The sequence below is a fragment of the Aspergillus eucalypticola genome (genome assembly GCF_003184535.1).
Source record: "Aspergillus eucalypticola CBS 122712 chromosome Unknown BO83scaffold_31, whole genome shotgun sequence".
In the NCBI taxonomy this organism is placed as follows: Eukaryota; Fungi; Ascomycota; class Eurotiomycetes; order Eurotiales; family Aspergillaceae; genus Aspergillus; species Aspergillus eucalypticola.
The window spans coordinates 15933-36105 of NW_020290305.1; the positions used below are offsets into that span (position 1 = coordinate 15933).

At 43.4% G+C, this 20173-nt stretch overlaps 7 protein-coding genes across 7 annotated transcripts; 3 read left to right on the forward strand and 4 right to left on the reverse strand.

The window, feature by feature from the left end:
* Window positions 1-4035: 4035 nt before the first annotated feature.
* On the reverse strand, window positions 4036-5757 carry BO83DRAFT_455198 (uncharacterized protein; the record flags this gene model as incomplete). Its single annotated transcript, XM_025537014.1, has 3 exons — window positions 4036-4765; window positions 5018-5032; window positions 5250-5757. 3 exons carry the CDS (start codon window positions 5755-5757, stop codon window positions 4347-4349), a joined length of 942 nt encoding a protein of 313 aa, XP_025383785.1. The 3' UTR covers window positions 4036-4346.
* Window positions 5758-8558: 2801 nt separating this feature from the next.
* BO83DRAFT_392632 (Zn(II)2Cys6 transcription factor domain-containing protein) lies at window positions 8559-10673 on the forward strand (the record flags this gene model as incomplete). Its single annotated transcript, XM_025532948.1, has 6 exons — window positions 8559-8603; window positions 8657-8796; window positions 8858-9210; window positions 9318-9609; window positions 9677-10235; window positions 10299-10673. The coding sequence occupies 6 exons, from the start codon at window positions 8559-8561 to the stop codon at window positions 10671-10673; spliced, it is 1764 nt and encodes a 587-aa protein (XP_025383786.1).
* Window positions 10674-10701: 28 nt separating this feature from the next.
* BO83DRAFT_381940 (uncharacterized protein) lies at window positions 10702-11611 on the reverse strand. Its single transcript, XM_025532110.1, has one exon. The coding sequence runs from the start codon at window positions 11295-11297 to the stop codon at window positions 11055-11057; it is 243 nt and encodes an 80-aa protein (XP_025383787.1). The 5' UTR covers window positions 11298-11611; the 3' UTR covers window positions 10702-11054.
* Window positions 11612-14871: 3260 nt separating this feature from the next.
* BO83DRAFT_392634 (FAD-dependent oxidoreductase) lies at window positions 14872-16039 on the reverse strand (the record flags this gene model as incomplete). The annotated part of the gene is made up of 4 exons (XM_025532949.1): window positions 14872-15176; window positions 15406-15604; window positions 15633-15904; window positions 15961-16039. 4 exons carry the CDS (start codon window positions 16037-16039, stop codon window positions 14872-14874), a joined length of 855 nt encoding a protein of 284 aa, XP_025383788.1.
* Window positions 16040-16220: 181 nt separating this feature from the next.
* On the forward strand, window positions 16221-17180 carry BO83DRAFT_455208 (SDR family oxidoreductase). The gene has a single exon (XM_025537015.1). It carries the CDS (start codon window positions 16298-16300, stop codon window positions 16979-16981), a length of 684 nt encoding a protein of 227 aa, XP_025383789.1. The 5' UTR covers window positions 16221-16297; the 3' UTR covers window positions 16982-17180.
* A 212-nt stretch (window positions 17181-17392) lies between these two features.
* Window positions 17393-18584, forward strand: BO83DRAFT_392636 (uncharacterized protein; the record flags this gene model as incomplete). Its single annotated transcript, XM_025532950.1, has 5 exons — window positions 17393-17577; window positions 17603-17609; window positions 17796-18027; window positions 18081-18172; window positions 18261-18584. 5 exons carry the CDS (start codon window positions 17393-17395, stop codon window positions 18582-18584), a joined length of 840 nt encoding a protein of 279 aa, XP_025383790.1.
* Window positions 18585-19244: 660 nt separating this feature from the next.
* Window positions 19245-20173, reverse strand: BO83DRAFT_381941 (uncharacterized protein). Its single transcript, XM_025532111.1, has one exon. The coding sequence runs from the start codon at window positions 20111-20113 to the stop codon at window positions 19352-19354; it is 762 nt and encodes a 253-aa protein (XP_025383791.1). The 5' UTR covers window positions 20114-20173; the 3' UTR covers window positions 19245-19351.

Consider the following 20173-nt stretch of genomic DNA (forward strand, 5'->3'; position numbering starts at 1 on the left):
AACTTAATTTTAATAGTATTATAGACTTTTCTAATCTTTTTATTTAATTCTGATTAATTTTTGTCTGTAATTCTTAACTGCTTCTAAGACTATTAATATTTCTGTTTATAATTCTTTAATTAATAATTTATTTTATTATAATTAAAATATAAATAATTTTTTTTATACCTTTCAAGCTTTTCCTTAGAGATTTTATTTTATTAAATCTGATACTATGTTATATCCAGCTTTATTAATTTTAATTTATAAAAATTTTTATATTCTAGGTTTCTAGGCTGTACTGGTCTTTTATTATTAATTTAATAATTTTATTAATTATTTTATTAAAATATAAATTTACTAGTTTATTAGTCTTTCTTTTATTTTATATTATATTTGTACAACTTGTTGTCGATTTTGACTGCTGCTGTAATTATTTATTATAATATATTTAATTATTTTTACTAAATAAGTTTCTCTTAAATTTTTATCTTGAGTTTTTTTTTAAATTATGTGATATAGGCGTCTTTATTTCAGTCTAAGTAATTAATAATTTATAAGAACTTAGAAGTATACTTAAATACTGATCTAATTTATTTAAGTTATTATAATTTTTATTTAGTATTTTATGATATATTAATATTTCTGAATATTTATTTGAGATGTTTCTTAAATCTGGTATAATTAATAAAGATTTTTTTAATATTATTATTCTAATTTTTTACTGGCTTTTCCTGGTAATCGCGGATAAACAGCTTAAACCAATTAAATACTATCTTAGTTAAATAAATAGATATAAAAAAGATTTTATTAATCTTATTCTTAAGTTTTTCTTTATTTATATTAAGATATAAGTTTAACTGGGTTAAGAAAATCTTAAGCTTTAATTAATTATTATTAAACAGTTCTAGTAAATTAATTTTAATAGACTTGACTATTAAGTAATCTTTAAATAATTAGTTCTATTATTTCAAGGCAGTGATATTTTCTTGTAATTAATTAATTATATTTATTAATTTTTATATTATTAAATCTTATTACTACTCTTTTTCTTGGACACTAGAGCCCTGCTGCGGAGTGTATAATAAACTTGAAGTAGTTAATATAATAAATAATTATAATTAATAAATATTTATACTAACTGGTATTTAATATATTAAATTTTAAAATTACTTTTTTGTTCCTGTTAGCTTAGCTTCACTGGTATACGTACCGTTAAACTGGATCGAGGAGGTATCAGACTGATAATTATTTAAGAATAACTAGTCTTAGATAAGAGAAGAGAAGTAAGACTAGATAATATTATATAATTATTTATAAGTAAATGTAAATAAGTATTCTATTACTAAACTTCTAAATATATGGTTATTTAAAAACAGTATTATTAAGTACAAAGAATAAAACTAGTTAAGTATATAAAAGAATATTTTTATATATCTTATTCTCTGTATACCACATTGTATACCATTCTGGGTAGATTGATGGTTGATCTAATTGTAGTCCAGGGTCTCAGTATATCTTAAGTATACCTTCAATGATAGGCATGATGGTAGGTGATCACGTGATGCGTGGCCGTTCTGGGTGTTGTAAAGGTAATTGGGAATTGTACTAAATAACAACTTGGCTTTGCCTGAGTGCTGCCCTTATCGGCGCTTTCTGCCTGGCGAGTCCGCCTTACTAGTAGATTAACTAGCAGGGGTCCGTAACATGTTTCCGTTTCTTCCGGGTTATACATAATATACACTACAAGATCAAAAATCTCAGGATACCCGCCCCCTGTCCTTAGAAATAACTTTATTCAGAACTTAATATCTCTACTAAATCTATATACAGGAATTCTTTGCTGTTAATCTTTTCTAATACTAATATTTAATATAAGAGTTCTTGATTTTATAAATAATATTGATATGCCTTAGCATTAAGCAGATAAGATTATTTAATATTATCTATAATATCTTATCTCTATATATATATAAAATATTATTAAATATTTATTAATTCTTTCCTTTGTGTCTCTCCAGCCACAAATTTAAATAGTTTTTATATAAATAGAATCTCTGATTTATATATAGATTAAAATTTCTTTTTAGACATTTAAATATATAAGTTTTATCTATAATTATTCTAAGATACCTCTAGATTCTGTTTTATAATAACTAGATTTATATGACTATTAATTTAGATAGCAGTCTAAGTTATCTGGTAAGAGGTTTTTTTATAATATCATATATTAATTAAATTTTATTAATAATCTTTTGTAATAATTCACAAAATATATTTAATATTATTTAAAATATTATGCTTTAATGAAGTATTCATTTAGAACATATAATTTTATTTTGAATATATTTTTTGATTTATTGTTTATGGGATTCACAGTATTTTTTAGTATTTTTAATATCAAAAGATAGTCTTAGCATTTCATTCATATATAATATATTTTATATAGATAAAAAATATAATTAATTATAATCTTTAATATCTTAATGTTTATTTAAAGTTAAATTACAAGATTTAGTATTTCTCAGCTTATTTTTAATGATTAATAAACTTTTGAAAAGATATATCAATAAGTAGAATAATTAAGCTTATAAAATCTTTCTAAATAAAATAAAAATATTAGTTAATTATGGTTTTAGAAAAATTTTTATACATAGAAAATCAATAAATACAAGATTTTAAATTAGTATGCTAATTTAACTGGAGATTATCATATTTAAAGTCTATAAAAAAATTACAGAGTATGCTTAGATATGAGTTCATTAGAATACCTATAATTTGTATTGATTTCTGAACCAAATGACCTTATTTTAGTGGTGTAATGGTTATTTAAAGATGTTGAATTTATTAAAACATCACGCGTGGGAGCGGGATGTCCCGAGACTTTTGTCTGCCTATTGTATTCAACAGCAAGGATCTGATAAGGATGTTTCTAACCAATCTTGTATCCTGGAAGGCCGCTATTTTTGCTGGCGGCGCGGGCCGCTATCCAGGCAGAAAGTATATTAATTATTACTGGACCTCCACTGACACGGGATGAATTTAATCTGGTAATACTGCTAGCTGCTAGTCCACCTAGTAGGGCCGTGGGAGTCTTGGAGGAGACTCTGGAGGTAAAAATTAAGATGATCTGTGGGGGAGAGAATACTGTACAGCAGGCTGTGTAGGCATCGAAGAGATATGAGATTCTCTGCTGATGTGACATTGAAGGTGGTCATATAATGCTGCTTTTGCATGCTGCGCCAAAGGGAATGCTTGTACAGCTTAAGTTCGCAAATACTGGCTCTTGGTATGGCTTATAGGCTGTCTGAGAGTGTAGCTGAATGTTCCTTATCGCACGACAGCTTACCTAAATTAAGTTATATTAGACTAGATTTGGTTGTCTCTGAGATGGAGATGATGAGGAGTGTGCTTTTATTCAGAAGTAGGTAAATTGTGTTTTAATATCTGGTAAAGAGCATAGATAGACTTTCCTTAATAAAGCTCTTGAATATCTTCTTGTAGTGTTCCTCTGATTCTTTTATCTAGAGTATGGACGGCAGTCCATCAACCAGGATATAATCCCCTATTGTATCACGGTGTATATACTTCTTTGTGCAGCTAAATAAAAATGTACATAGAAGCAAGGGTCTTTACTTAGACAGATAACACAGGAAAACAATACCAGCCTTTGCAATTTTGCAGTAAATGATTAGCTAGACCTCTGCATGTGTCTTAGCTTCTTGTAATAATCTGTGTACCTGTCCTGGGAACAGGGCTTCAGATTGCGCCTTAATGTAGTTTAGAAGATGATAAACCTGGTGCAACTCCTTCTGATCAGACTATTAATGATTAATTCAAATAACAGAACACTCTGTGTTACAAGCATGTGTGTTGGTTGAAAGAATATGAAAAGCGTTACTAGGGAGCTTAACAGGAATCATTATTATATTTTAGGCTCTGCGGAATCTTCCTACTATCTGTTAGTATATTCTAGAAGTCTCGGCGTACCGGGACACTTTTCTGATATATTTCAGAGAGTTTCTCTCCGCGTCATTCTGTAGTTCAGGTGCCGGTATTTTGTTACGCAGGTCACTGAGCTGGCTTACTTATTATAAATAATAAATTCCCTAGATTAAGGTATATAAATAAGAGACAGTCTCTTGATCCTGTTATAATTCTATCAGACTCGTAAGTCCTTTGGCTTTATTTCTGAATAGTGATGTAGTAGCCTGAAGAGAATTACTCATGCCTGACTTTGCTGTGACTCGCCGCATACTTTGTCATGTTCTGTTAAGATTGCCTTACTAATTGCTTTGATGTCCTGGCCTCCTTCCTACCCGCTTCAAAACCAAACTTGTAGAGAATGCACGACGAACACATGTCGACTACAATGGCGAACAAAACCTCCTTGATAACTGACCGGTCTTTGATTTGTTGATAGTCTTACATGATCGTAATGTAAATCGAGATGCGGACAGAAATTTGGATCCAGGTCGAGGCGCTCGCAGCGGGACCTCTGAAAGATCTACATAACCCAAGAGCGCGGACAGCGATTGACCGCCATCGTTCGAAGCATTGCATACACAAGCGAAGCGCCGGAAAGGCTTAAATGTGCGGGGGCTAGACTTGGCCAAACCGACTAGTGTCGTAGCAGGCAGAGACAGTCCCTCGCTATGAACGAGTTGGTCTCCGAATAATTTCGCAGTTTGCCCTACCACGATGCAGGAGCACAATAACCCAGTAGTAAGATGGGCGCCGCATTTCCCACCCTTCTTGCGCTCCCCGTTTGGTGGCGGCAGACCCACTTCCCCAAGATAAAGTGTTCCCCGAGCCCATACGTACTCGATTTTCTACGGAGGTTGCTGACCCCTACTTTCCGTTTTAATGCTCACCACTTGCTCCTATCTGCTTCGGTGCATCCGAATAGTCTCTGAGCATGCCATGAGGAGGCGCTGGGCCAACATGGCAGGGCATCTTTGTTGGCGTTCTCCGTCGAAAGACAGCGCAAGCCCAGTTGTTCATGGGAGCAAGCAGCTCCGGATCTCCCTAGACTTACTGAGTTCTTGGACCGCTAAAGGTATTTGTGTATTTAAACAGTTTCTGACGTTTCAATTCTGAATTCTGCCAGGTACGGAGAATGACATGCCAATTGTGTCTTCTCTGTATATGTATGAGCCTACTCTACATGTTCCCTCAGGGAAGCAGCATCCTTGTCTCGCTCATATCTATTCTGGATTGATTGAACTATTCGTGGACTGGTATCAAGGGTAGTAGAAGAAATGACTCACGGGTACTGCCAGTGTGGATGATGTGAGTTCCTCGATTACGCAACCGCGGCCGGCAATCATTGGGACGGAGATGCTCCTTGAGATTCACCCCTGAGATTGTTAACCGCAGTTCTTCTCCCTGGTTGCAGATCATCCCGTAGGGCCAAAAGGCGATATCTAAAGGCAAGACCTCCTTGGGCTGGAGCAACTGCTCTGTCTGGTGTGTATAGACCGGATGAAAGAGAGTGCTCAGTTTTTCGTCCAGTTCACGGCGACTGGCTCGCAGGCAGCCCATGGGACCAGAGTCAAAGTAGGGCTCACAATACTTGGGGTCAGCGAGGTGCCTGCGACGGATTTCATTGCGCTCTCTTCCAGCGTCTTCCATCAGCCTCCCAACATCAACCAACAGACTCTCCAATTTTTGGCCGGTCTTGGGATCATATTTTGCCAAAGTCGCGAATATATCCATGTCGTTAGAGCCTTGGGCTTCCACCCACAGCCGTAGCCTGGCATAACCTGTGAACTCCATGGTAGATTTGATCCGGAATTTAAATTGCACCTGTCCCGAACAAGCGTCATAGGCAGTGGTCGCAGCCGTTGCCGGAAGATCTTGTAGCACAAAGTGGACGCTCAACCTGGTGACCTCATCATTTGGGATTCACGAACTGTTCATTATGCATCCCTACCTCAAAGTGATACTATCCGAACTATTATCTATGCGACCTATACTCCACGAAAGCTTGCGACACCGGAGGACTTGCAAAAGAAGGTAGAGCTGTTTCACCGGTTTTAGGGCACCACCCACTGGCCTCATTGCAATATATTTGGGCAGGGCAAAGCGGTGCGGAACGGGAACATATGCCCCGGTGAGCGCGTCGAACCTCTCCAAAAGCCTGTGTTGGACGACACTGTTCTCAAACTGGCTGGAGTTATGCCTTATTAAACTATTGGGACATTTGGCGGGCATCGGTTGTTCTATGCAAACGTGGTTTTACTGTATTGACCATGTCCTACACTTCTCATTCTTCCGTTCAATTTCATGCAGCCAACATAGGAAAGATCAACTTTTACAAGAATGTGAAATCACGCACTTTCTAAATGAGGTGCAGTCCTCAAACTGCCAAGAACTGATAGATATACCTTTACAAATAAAACTGTTACCTTCTGCAGCTGATCGACGAATACAGGCCACACCTAAGGAATCAGACTTGATTTCGCCCAACCCATTGCAACGTGTCAGTGTAACTTACCTCGGAAAACGACATAGAGCTTGCTGTGTTGTGTCTTCCTTGGCAAGACTGACCCTCGTAAGTCTGGTGCTTCTCTGACAAGTCCGCGGTCACGCTGCCGCATACGGAGCATTGGCCCTTTACAGCTACCATAAACATCCGCTACATATGAATATGTCTCATCATTATTTCGTCCAAGTATAGAAATACAGCAGCTACACCTAGTTTCAGAAATATGGGCCATGTAATCCTATAAAGATAACCAATCAGTTCTTTTGTGGATGGGGGCCGGAACGCTTGGTTACTGGATATTCGCCAACCAGGCGCTTTGTCAAGAATCTGGTGGCTCGGCTCCACCTGTTCGTGTCAATTATTTCAAAGGCAGAAGGTCCCTCTTTTGCTTCTGTTCTAGCGTTGACCCTACATTGCCTCGCATGACTTCATCTCCGCCTATACGAAGGGCTAGCAGCAAGCATGATTGAAGGAGATTTCATTGTTGCAGATGTGATAAAAACTATGCCCAGTTGGAATATTTGAAAGTATGCTTGCAAGCGGCTCCGCGACCAGAAATTAGAGACATGAATTGACGCGCCCGTGATCACTGATACGACAACTTAGAACTATATTGGGAGAAAAGTGAATAGCTTATCAATGATACATTTGGACCCAAACCCATATAACTACTCACAGTATCCGAGAAACTCCGGCAACGCGATGTTCTATTACACAATAGAAGGATCACCAAAAGGTTCAGACAGTAGAACTTTCAGCTCAGACACATGTTGAGGCATCTACCAGAGTAGGCGTAGTCACGTGCCTGACGATCAGGCCACCCTACAAACGAGCGTAGTCACGTGACTGGCACTCAACAACAACCTCCTGCTTTGTTTTGCTAGAGCACCTAGATAGCTACCCAATTCAAGTAACTCTTCTGCTGCATCAAGCGTTCGTTCGTTGTTTCATTTGCTTTGCTAGTAGACAACCGCCTCAACAACACATGATACTCCCACTAAAGCAGCCACAGCAGGAGCTCACCATAGAGAACACTGTAGCTCCTGCAGACTCTGCTGGTCTTTCAACTATAATCAATTCTTCTCACTCAACAGGCCATTCAAACATCTCCAATACAATCCAAATCACTAACCACTGGAGACTGACAGTCTGCTTACATAACTGGTGACAAATTAGAAAAGATACATTCCCTGTCACTGCCGTTTCACAATCACTCTCCTATTTAGACAGCTACCCTGGCTGCTTGACTTCCAGAGAAAGCTAGATCTTTAAATATCTAATTTATACCATACCTAAAGCACCATAGCATTACTGATATAACCGAGGCATATCAGGCGAGGAGCCTAGGCTGAATTGGGGAACTCTTCTCCCAGGGCTAAAGTATATATAAATATAACAGTGCCATCTAGGATTATCTGCTTGATATAACTAGGATTATAATAGTTGTAAAGCTTGCAGGTACTGGAGGTCTTTTCTGCAGAATACATAAGGTTTTTCCTGTTCATGTGAATAAATATGAAATACTGCTATTAGAATAGCTATACGTGACTGTTAACTGGTGGTCAGTTTCAAGGTAGAAAAATAACAGTTCACCAACGGTTAACCGTTCAACCTGATCTAGCGGAAATGTGGCAGAAAGTAATTTAGGAGCTGGATTTTTTAATACTAGTTAAGTAGTTTCACTAACCATGATTTCTGGGTATTAGGCGATAGTTGAAAGCATAGTCAATAGATTGAACCAGGTTTAAGATCAATTAAGCTTCTCTTTAACGAGAAATTCCAAGAATTCGTTATGAGCTGAGGGTTTTTTTTTTTTTTTTTTCTTTTTTTTTTTTCCTTTTTTGTGAGACCTGTGGATGCCGGAAGGTTCGGACTATGGATAATCCGAGCCGATACTGTACGCCACTCACTCAGATTAGTACGGAGTACTTACCTTGTGAGTCAGTTACATAGTGAGTCTGTTTTCCAGCACGTCTGCAGTCGTCAAATCAAGAACCGTAGTCTCTTTGCCGTATCAAGCAATGTCGAAAGAAGTCCAAAGCAATGCCATCATTGTGACCCCCAATTGAGCAAAGCTTAAGCAAAGACGATGACGCTCAGCCCGACTGCCTGTCGTCGGTGTCGGCAACAGAAAGTAAGCCTTCCTTGTTCCATCTTCTTTCTACTTATCTGGAGCTCATCTTCTAGCGCAAATGTACCCGGGAGCTCCCCAGCTGTCGGCGTTGCCAGGAGTTTGCCGCTAATTGTGACTATCCCTCGCCACCGGATCGAAGATTGCTAGCGGTGCAGAGATGGGCACGCAGAGCGAACCGCAACCAAGGAACCCAGTACGCAGTTTAATTACTTTCTGACTCATGAGGGTGACTCCCTTCTAATGGCTGTCCCCAGGATTCCAGTTTCCACACCGGCCTGGCCCTTCGACACCGGACTAGCCCTACTTCAGTCTTACTTCTCTCAATTTGTCACCTCGGGCTTCTTTTTCAACCAGGAAGACTTCTTCTCAAACTACTTAGCGGGGAACATTCCCAAGTCCTTGCTGAGAAGTCTTTGTGCATTTTCTTCATCCATCTTCACGCCCAGGGCGAATGCACGGTCAAATCTCGAATCTCACTCCCGAAGTTGGCTGGTAACTCCCGACCTCGAAGTTAACCACGGTCGGGATGACTTCGGGACAGGTCAACTTAAAGCCGTGGAGGCATTGCTGACCTCCTTTCACTTATCACTGTACTGGTATGCACAAGGTCAGACAAGCAGAGCTAAGTCGATCGCTGGTTGGTAATCCCATGCACTCTTTACTGTTGTGGTAGCCGCCGCCCGACAACCACCTAGCTAATTCCATGATCCCCAGATTCAGCCTTCCAACATTCCATCCAGTGGATTCTGCAAAGACAGGCTGAAGGTGACGCACTCTCACCACAGACAGCCTTGAGCGTTTTTGGAGTCTACTGGTCCATCCGCTGCATTATCCAGGAACCTGGCACCGTCGACTCCCGCGTGGTGGTGGAATTGCCAGATCTGCCAGCCTTTGCTACAGTGCGAGAAATTTCGCACTCAATTCAAGCTGGGAGACGACCGCATTCAGAGAATGTGGACGAAGACCTCCGGGTAGTCTCTAGATTATTGGCATTCATGGGTCGCTGGTACGGCGTTTCTCTTCCTATCCCGTTGCTTCAACCCGATGTTGACCGGTCGCCCGGCCGGGAATAGGTTTCGCGTTCGTGAATTCATCACGGCTTTGCGCATGGCCGACGACCCGGTTTCCATGCTGTCAGAATTAACAAGATTAGATATGCAAACCACTGCTTGCTATCAATCTTTCAAGGCTGACTGGGACTTTTGGCGAATGTCGAGCCCAAAAAGCGCCCGCAAGTATTTTATTTCTGAAATCCTATACCATCAATGTCGAGCCGTCTCTCATCTCCACATGTACCTTGAGAGCCAGCAGCGAGATGGAGCCGATCACGAGTTCATACAGCTTACTGGCAGCATCGCTTTCCGCCAGATGCTACTACTTACCGAAGCAGTGAACCGCTTGCTGGTAATGACACCACGGGAGCAAGCATGCTCAATCCCGCCAGTGGTCGGATACTCGACCTTTCTCGCTGCCTCCTTGCAACTAGCTGCACTGGTGCACTTACGAGATCACGAGGTACAAAGGCCGCTTTCAAATGGTGATGGTCTGGAAAATGCTCTCCGGGCATGCGTATTGGCGAATTTGTCGGTTCTGAGCCATATGAAATGCTCATGGGCACCCTTACAGACGCTGGTGTGTTCGGCCCATCTCATCCTATCTTGCCGTGACTGACTTGATTTACCCCCGAATGCGCAGTGGGACAAGCTCCTACCATTGGTCTATCAGGCCTCATTGATCGTCCCGGAGGTCGAATTCTTCGCGTGTCAACCCCATCCCATCCCGCTTCTGCATGAAACGACAGCGATGGAGTTGCAAAACTACGTCACGGGGCATCTTTCTCCGATCATGACTATCGTTGATATTGCGGAGCCCTTCTACCTCCCTGACAGTAGGTACGATAGTTCCGCGCGAAGTACCGATTTATGTCCCCCACGCGAACTACCTCCAGCAGCACCCTACGAATCACCAAGCGCCCCATGTACCGGCGGTACATCAGCCACCAATGAGCTTTATGAGGTTATACCTGAAATGCATGACCACCTCAATCATCTCGGGCTGAATTTCTTCTGATTTTAAGAACGTACGGTTGGGATTATTTCTTGTACCCCTCCCTGCCGTCACGCACAGATTTTCGAGCTGGAAAACAGGATCGCGCGGTCTTACTGTAAGAGACAATCACACTCCACAACCGCAATCGTAACAGCACCTCTTCATGCTCATCGGTTTCAAACAAAGAGTCTTCCTAACTCCACAAACCTCAAAGAAGAATGAAAAAAGGTTCAAACATCCTTCTTCCCAAGTGTTCCCCACTTCGAATACTCATAGCACCGCCTCGCCCAATTCGTAAACTCCACCACCAGATGCTGCCAATGGGCCTCCAACAGTGCCTCCAGCGCGGGGGCGGGGAAGTCAATACCCAGGTTTGCATCAAACCCTGCGACTGCGCCATCCTCATGTGCCCGGAACTGATGCAGTACGCACCCAATAACAAACCCCCCCCCCGTCATCAGACCGCCTGTATTCACTCATCCGGATCGGGTAGCCCTCGTACACGTCGGCCAGCTGGCAGGGATGTGCAGGGTCCGCGAAGGTGATGGCGAATCGCGAGGTCGACTGCCCGAGGTTTTCGATGACCGTCTGGTGGCCCGATGCGTCCGAGGCGACGACCCAGTGCTCAGGCTGCGCGGCCAGCATGTAGGTGGAATCCTTCTCGGCATAGTGGCGGAACTAGTCCAGGAACTCGGCGGCGGTGATGCCGGTGATGGCGAGCTCGACCCGTGCGGGTCTGAACTCCTGGGATGGGGAGTTAGCAGCGAGGGTCTCGCGCCAGAAGGTGTTGGTGGTGGCGATGTCCGGTGCGAGGAGCGTTTCGATGGCCTGCGGGTCCAGTCGGGCCTTTACATACGCGGGCGAGGGCGCGGCGCGCGAAGTTCAGCTTGTACTCATCTGCGGTTCCGGGCTGGTGGGGCTTATGGTGGTTGAGACTTTGAAACTGAGGGGTAGTTGAGGGCCGGGGAGGGAGGCATGGTTTGGGGATGGTCAAGTACGGCGGGCAAAAGCGGCCATCGGGCAAAAACGATTTCATGTGTTAAAGTACGCTCACCGCTGACCTCACCGCTATATGATGCTTATCATCACTCTAAATACAATGCTTTATTCACTAATCATGATGTTGATCATGGTACGTCCAACCATTGACCTTGAGCCGTACAAGGCTGAAATTATTAATCTGTTCTATCAGAATTAATCTGCAAGTGATATTACTTCCACTATTGAAGCCAAATACCACATACAAGTCCGTGAGTATACAATTAAGAGTTGCTTAAGTCATTAAGAAATCAGCAAGTATAATTATACAGCTACTACTGATTCTTCTCTACATGATTATATCAAGGTATTATTCTTTAAGCAATATCTTTCTGATACAGAGATTCTATATACTGTACGGGATGAAGACTACAGAGTCTCTGCGCAAACACTCCAACAGATTCGTACAGAGCAAGGCCTCGTACGATAAACAGATACGTACGACAAACAGATAATTCTAGTGAGCGTTAACTCCAGGAGAATATAGCTACAAAGCATGTGCTTGAAGCATATAATAAAGAGACTATCCAAGGCTACAGACAAGAGCTTTTATTTACTCATATGTGTGGTGAATGTCATATTATTCCAAGGTCTGTACAGAGAATTATTAGTTATATATAGATATCTTACTAACTGAAGTCTTTCTCCAGACGACGATTACTAGTCTATTAAAATATTCTTTTTTGCAATTTCCTTATCCAAAAGGACCGTAGTACCTGAAAGACGGAAAGCATTCAATTTATAATATTGACTTAAGAAATATAGGACAAATCTACGCGGACCTTACTGTGCTTGACTGTACATGCAGTATAAACTAAGGCACGGTCAGATCATCAGGATATCAGGAGCCGGGAATCGGACGTTGTGCGGGCTGATAAAATAAACATAAAGGAAGTGGAGCCGCCCTGTAGTTCAGGTCTTATACAGGCCGGTATAGGAAAATCTACTTATTCCTGGTACAGTATATTCTGTACTAGGTAGTATTGTACCCTGCTTACAGAGGTATACTACGTCATAGTATACCTGAGATTGGGGAAAGACAGGCATAGACATCATCAATAGTGCTGATGTACGGCTGGCCTTTTTCATAAATCCGCGCGAACATTCATTTCCTATTGAGTCATTAGAGCCTTCGAGATGAGCTGTATCTGGTAATATATTATAGTATCTCTAGTCTGCTTGATGATAAGAAGGGTGGATCAACTAATACATAAGATCAGTATATATATACTATATTTCTCTATATAAAGGATTAATGGGAGACTTAACTTCTTTAGAGATTTTCGTAAGGGCTCTAGATGTGTTGAGCTGGTTGCCGATATCTATAGAATTGGATAAGCTCAGATATATTAAATCTGTGCATATAGCTATGAAAACCTGTGGAACTTTATTTAATATTATTTAAGAAGGTTGTTACAGACCCCTGCTAGTTAACTACTAGTAAGGTGGACTCACCAGGTAGAAAGCACCGATAAAGGCAGCGCTTAGACAAATCCAGATTATTAATAAGTAGAATCTCGGATTGCGCAGATGATGCCCAGAACAGCCATACATTACATGACTACAAAACATGTTACCGACAAGCTATAACATGTTAATATAACAGTCAGGACATGGCAGCAACATGGGATGATATATCAGCAGTATAACATATTATAAGAGCAACATAAGAGATAAAGATATATAAAAAAACTTTTTTATATACTTAAATAATTCTGTTCTTTGTGCTTAATCATATTATCTTTAAGTAACTATATAATTTGAAGCTTAGCAATAGACACTTATCTATATTAACTTACAGATAGCTGTACAGTATTATCTAGTCTTATTTCTCTTTTCTTATCTAAGATTAGTTATTTTTAGATATTTATCAGCCTGATACCTTCTCAATTTAATTTAATAGTATATATACCAGTGAAGCTAAGCTAACAGGGACAGGGCAAGCGAACCTAGGGTTTAATACTTGAGTAATCAGTAGTCTAATAGTAAGTAAGCACTGTCTTATACCTATTAGAGTGGCCTGGGGTGGCTGTCGATGACCTCATGACTTCTATAACTATTCTAGTATGTCATCCTGATGGTCCCAACTGTAGTAGTCCAGCTTTTCTATCCCACCTAGGGCTGGACACTAGAGTTTGACAATTATCAGATATTTAGATATTGTTATTAAAGAATCATCTGTTAATATAATAGTCCATCAATTATAAATATTGTTAAAAACTACGACATTCTGGATTATCACTCGATAATCTAATGATATAAATTAGAAGTAGTATTTCAAACAATATTATACTTAATTAAAATATTTAGACTATTTTTACCCAATTTTAAAGTTCGATTTAAAATCATTAATGATAGATAAAACTATAAGAAAAATAGTACTGAATTGCTGAGAGCTGGCTCTTATCAAATCTTAGAATCACTTCCCTCTTCCTGTTAGCTTAGCTTTACTGGCATACTTACCATTAAACTAGGCGAGGGGTATAAGACTGATGACTATCTAAGAAATAACTAGTCTTGGACAGGAGAACAAAAATAAAGTTAAATAATAATACAGAATTATCTATAAGAAAGTGCAGATGAGTATTCTATAACTACCATAATTAAATAAATAATTATCTAAAGCTACTATTATTAAGCATAAAGAATGAAACTATATAAAGACATAGTAATACTAATAAGTCCGCCGAATTTGTTGAGCATGACCTTCCTATGAAAGCTTGCCTCTTGGAATCAGCTTATTAACCATCCAGATACTCTGTTTTTGGCTTCACTTGTTGAAAGAAGGTATCCATGGTTATAAATATTATAAAACAAATGAAGCTGGCTGTTGTTTTCTTCTTTTTCTTCTTCTTCTGATTAGTCTAGGCCGGGGTAAGCAGCTCAGATAACTAATAAAGAAATATATCTAAAGTATCACTTTTAGTCTCCTACTACTCTCACGGAGAGCAAGTATGTGCGCAGTATAATTATATTATATTTGTAAAATGTGAAAATCTTGAGATTATCAAATCATCTTTTGATTGATACGGAACGTAGTAAAAAAATATAGATTTAGTAAACGAGACTCTTTGTAATATAGGGTTAAATCCAAAATTTTTACAGGACATCATCACAGACTAGAACGAAGACAGGCAGGTCTGTCTCACTGCAGTGGTCTTCAGTATCCAAACGCCCCTAATCAGACAGCGAGCCACGCCTTGACCATCTTATCCAACTCAGGTTTAAACAGCCACTCCATATTGAAGTCCTCCGTACCAGCGAGTTCCGCGAGTCCATGATCGTTCGCCTTGGGCAACCTGCGGACATTCATCTGTTCCGCGAGGATAATGAGGCGGTCGATCCGCTCCTGCCGACCGCGCTGCCACTTTAACAGCACCGTATCGAGAGAGGCAGCCCCGCGCCGAATGTGCATAAGGGCATAGGTATAGTAGTCTTCGAAGACCTGGTTAGCGCCCTGTTCCGAAGACGGCGGGATGGCACGGGCTATATCAGAAAAGGACCGAGACACGGTCTTTTTCCGAGGTCCATTGATCTACTTTCAGAACCTGATAGTAGGGCTAGATGGATACAGACTTCTCTATGACCGCGGTGATCACCTGGCTGATGTACAGGCTGAACTCGGCCACGCCCTGACGCAGAAACTTGATATATTATTTCCGGTCAGTCATGAGCGCTATCCAGCCGGCGAGGCTGCCCACGTGTCCGACCGTACTGTTGTTGAGCTCCCAGGTAACACCAGCCTCGGACTCTGATACAATCCGGCTAAATATTGTGCCGAACATGATCGGGATTCCCTTCTGCGTGCATTGTGTGAGGAGCCCCTTGTTCAAGATATAGCAATGAATCTGCAGGCCGGGGTAGCCGTACTTGGCCACGCTGCCGATCTCGTAGGTGTCAAAAGGCTCGCCAGTCTGCTTCCGGAAGTGAAACATGTCACACGGACTGTCGCAGAAGAGAGTTGTTGACACCGAGCTTGTCGAGGTTCTGGAGGGCATTTGGCGAGACGGTGATGGCACCACCGATATCCAGCGGCGCCTTCCTGAGCTCGTAGATATGGCACGGGATGTCCTGCTGCTCATGGGACAAGGCGAGGCAGAGCCCTGCGAGACCGGCCCCGTTGATTGCTATGTTGTCTTGCGAGGCCATTTGCGGTAGAGGTCTCATAGAAATGGCCGATGCTGGATGAGACCGACTCGAGGGATTGGTGGAAACTGATATAGAAGGTAATTAGACAATGTTCTTGACATAAAAGAGTAATCTCCTTCACCTCCGGAACAGATAAATATGTACTTCTTGGGCATCGACTCCAGCGGCATGCGGATGCGGGTGTGTAAAGCCCCACTCATTATGCATTTTTGCCGGCCTCTCGGTGTTCGGCGAAGCGGCCCGATACCCACCTTGTCCTGGTAAGGGACCGATAAAAGCCTATACCGGCAAGGGTTTTTGGGCTCAGTATAGCAGACTGGACTTTAGAGAAGGCATGGTGCTAACCGTTGCGCCGGCCATGGTAGATATCCCGCTCGTGTTGTCTCCTTCACATATAAAGGGCTATAGTAACGGACCAAGGCCCAAATTATCACAGAACCTTACTAATCCACAAAAACATGTCTCCACAGATCATCTTGGTTGTCGGTGCCTCACGGGGCATTGGTCGGGAGCTCGTCAAGCAACTCAGCGTGCATCCCAACAAGCACATCATCGCCAGCGTGCGCCAACCAGCCATGCAGCCCGTCGACTCACCCGCATCCAATGTCTCAAGTATTATCTTGGACCAGGCAAACCCCGAGTCGGTTATTGCAGCTGCGTCCCAGATCCCTGAGCTTGACACCCTGGTCATTAACGGGGCCTTCGCTGAGCGGGACCAACTCCTGACTTGTCCTAGCGAGAAATTCGACACATACCTCGACGTCAATGTGAAGGGACCCTTGCAGGTTGTCCGAGCCTTCCTGCCTGCTCTTCTCGCCCGCCAGACCCGCCAGATCGTGCTTACCTCCTCGTCTTGTGGCTCGATGCAGGAACAGAGTGAATATGACCATGGGTCTCTCGGGCCATACTCCGTCGCCAAGGCGGCGGGCAACATGATGATGATTCAACTTCACCATGAATTGCGGGATCAAAGTTTTACCTGTGCGGCTTTCCATCCTGGCTGGGTTGCCACTGACATGGGGGGTCCCGGTGGCATGCCTGTGGAGGAATCCGTGGCCGGATATGTCAAGGCGCTCGAGGGACTCAGGCCGGATGACTCCCCCAAATTTGTTGCATGGAATGGATCAACGGTGCCGTGGTAAACAAATGACATGAAAAAGGGCATTTTGGGTTGAGAAGCTGGAAGATAGTTCTTGGTTATGCATAGAGGGCAATGGAGAGCATATCCGTAACAATCCTGCAATTTCCAGTATTGTATGGTTCAGTATTGTGTACTAGATTACGGTGGTACAGCACAGATTTCAATTGGGCGGAAATATGGATTTTCCGAGCCGCTGTCGCCCGTCTATCCGGTGTTAAACCTGTGAATATCAGTAGCTACTCAGTATAACTCTTAGATTTTCCAGTATCACCAATTAATGGAGATTAAATCGCGCTGGAGACAAGTGAAATTTATTAAAATGATGACAATCCGCTCAACTGCCTGCGGCCGATGTAGGCAACACACGGTAAGTTGCCAAGGTACCGTTATGCTCTTCGTTGACCAAGCTTCGATGTGCGGACTGTCTAATCTCCTCTCAAGCGCCGATGTTCGCGGGAGCTACCACACTACCGGCATTGTTCGGATTTTGAGGCATACTGCCACTATCCCTCGCCATCCCTCGCCACCAGATCGTAGTGCCTTGCCCGTGCAGCGATGGCGACGACAGCGCCTCGTTGAGCGCAGGCAGGTTGACAGGTGAGCAGGCTCAACGCCTTTTTAGGCTGCATGTAAGACCCCATTCTAATAGCAAAGTCACCCCAATTCCATTCAGAACAACTCTTCGCCGCCGCAATTACAGGCTTGAGCCTACTCAAGTGCTACATTTCTCGATTCATTACTGCCGATGTCTTCGTCCACAAGGAAAGCCTCTTGTCCGACTAACAAAGGGGATCGGTCCTTGAGGACTCTTGCAGGGTCTTCGTGCAGTTTCGTCGATTCTGACATATGTTCAAGTCGAGGTCAATCTTGGCTCAACGGACAGACTCAAGCCTCTCAACACTCAAGTATATCAATGTTCCAACTACTGTTTCCCGTTGGCGCCAACTTCCACGCTATCGCAGCCCGTGGAGCACCTGCTGGCCTCATTTCATCTGTCTGTCTATTGGTTTGCGAGGGGCCAGACGGGGAGAGCGAGGTCGATGGCGGGTAAGAGACTGAGTATCATATGGGTCCGGGCTGAGTTGATTATATTATTCCAGGTTCCGCTTACCATCTGGCCATCACTTGTGTCTGCACGAACGTTAACCTCTTGAACTTCCTATGGTGCTCCTGGGCCCCACTTCAGGTGATTGTAAGCCAGCTTCCGCTCCCTTTCCGCACTTCCTGCTTTCTTACTTTATACCCCGACGCAGTGGAACTAGCTTCTACCATTAATACAGCGTGCTTCCATTCCGATCCCGGATGCGGGGCCCGTCGCAGATACTACCAGACCCCTTGTACCAGACACAACCGCGAAGGAGCTCCAAGGCTTCGCGACCCGCCACCTGTCCGAGATCATGCTCACTATAAACATCCGAGAGCCATTTTACTTGCCCCTCGAGACAGAAGGGCTTGAACAGGATATTCTGCTCTCAATTATAGATCCCCCGCTTCCCGCGGCGGGACCTCCTCATGATCACTTCCCAACGCAAGTCCCCTTGGCGGTTCTCCATGACCACGACGAGTTCCTGCCCGAACTGCATAATCAGCTAACACATCTCTGAGCTAACTTCTTTTGAGCCAGATCATGCCTAATGCTTCCAACATGGATTCTACTATTTCCGAACGTCGTGAAATCCTCTACGGGTTACGGGTCGCCATAAGCCAATAACTGGGGCGAGGAGTGTTGAAAAACAAAAACAAAAACGAATAAAAGGCCGTTGGGCGAGATGTACTGATTTAGGATCGGTCTGGCCATGATGGCACTACTCTCTATCACCTGCTAGTTGGAACCAACCGGAAATCCTCTTTGTACAGTTATGGGTAAGTGATCAAGTGGGACCGGATGAGACGGAGCGGCGGTGGGTCTTCCTGGTTCTGGGGTTCTTCAGCAGAGCTCGGTCCCTGTGCGGGCCGATAGATGCTTGGCGGGGCACCTGGCCGGTTTCCGTGATATCGCACAGGACAGTACGTCCAATACTCTGATCGGTCGGTATCCTTGTCCCAAGCTACTCACTCAACTCAAACTATTCGACAAGTTACCTTTCAGGATGCAGAAGTGGAACTCGCAATGCGCAATGTGGTCCACGGGTTCTATCGGAACTTATGATGCAATACGGAATAGAAGATGCCTGTAACTGAAATCCTCCGCACCGGCACACGCCAGATTCTCGGTATGTACTGTACATACGTACGTGACAGTAGTTATATTGTTCATCTTATGATATGAGTTTGTGATTGACCAAATTGACATCACGAATCATCACGACTAAACAGCAAATAGCAATTTTAAGTATGCTCACCCCAGCTAGCACACACTGCCCTTAAAACCTCAAGAAGTCTTTCCCTTGATATCCCGGTAGCAGTGTCGCGCCCAGTTAGTGAACTCAACAACGAGGTGCTGCCGATGCTGCTCGAAGAGCACCTCTGGCGCCGAGGCAGGAAAATAGATGCAGAGGTTAGCGTCGAAGCCCACACTGTTGGCATGAGGCCGGAACTGGTGGAGGACGTAGCCATTGATCTGGCCGTCGTCCGTATGGCCGTATCCTGTCATCTGGAGCGGGTACGCTTCGGCGTTGAGGTCGCCGAGCTGACACGGGTGGGAGGGCGGGCTGAAGGTGATGAAGAAGCGCGAGATCCACGGCCCCAGGTTCTCGATGACTTTTTCGTGGTAGCCGGGGCTGCTGCCACCATCAGCATTAGTATTCGCATTGGCAGCAGCAGCAGGCGACACCACGACCCAGTGCTCGGGCTGCGCTGCCAGCATCCAGGGCACGCGCTTCTGGCACCGTTCGCGGAACCAGGGCAGGAACTCGTCCATGGACAGCCCGTTGATGGCTAGCTCGACGCGGGCGGGCCGGAATTCATTGGTACAGTTATCAGCCAGCACTTGCCCCCAGAAGGCGTTGGATTCGTCAATGTCGGGTTGCAGGAGTCGTTCGGTGGCTTCCAGGCCAAGCCGGGCCTTGATCTTGGAAAGGGCTCGGCGCGCGAACACTAGTTCGTACTCCTCTGCTGTTCCGGATGTCGTGGGGCCGAGGGTAACCTGCGTGGCAAACCCGGCCGGGCAATCGAGGACCTGAGAGGGGGACATTTCCTTGTTTGGACTTGTAGAAATTTACACTCGATACTTCCGGACAGTGGACAATGGTTT

Bases quoted from the DNA above. Each gene is read 5' to 3' on its own strand.
- BO83DRAFT_381940 (XM_025532110.1), bottom strand. From the start codon at position 11,297: ATGCTGGCCGCGCAGCCTGAGCACTGGGTCGTCGCCTCGGACGCATCG.
- BO83DRAFT_381941 (XM_025532111.1), bottom strand. From the start codon at position 20,113: ATGTCCCCCTCTCAGGTCCTCGATTGCCCGGCCGGGTTTGCCACGCAG.
- BO83DRAFT_455208 (XM_025537015.1), top strand. From the start codon at position 16,298: ATGTCTCCACAGATCATCTTGGTTGTCGGTGCCTCACGGGGCATTGGT.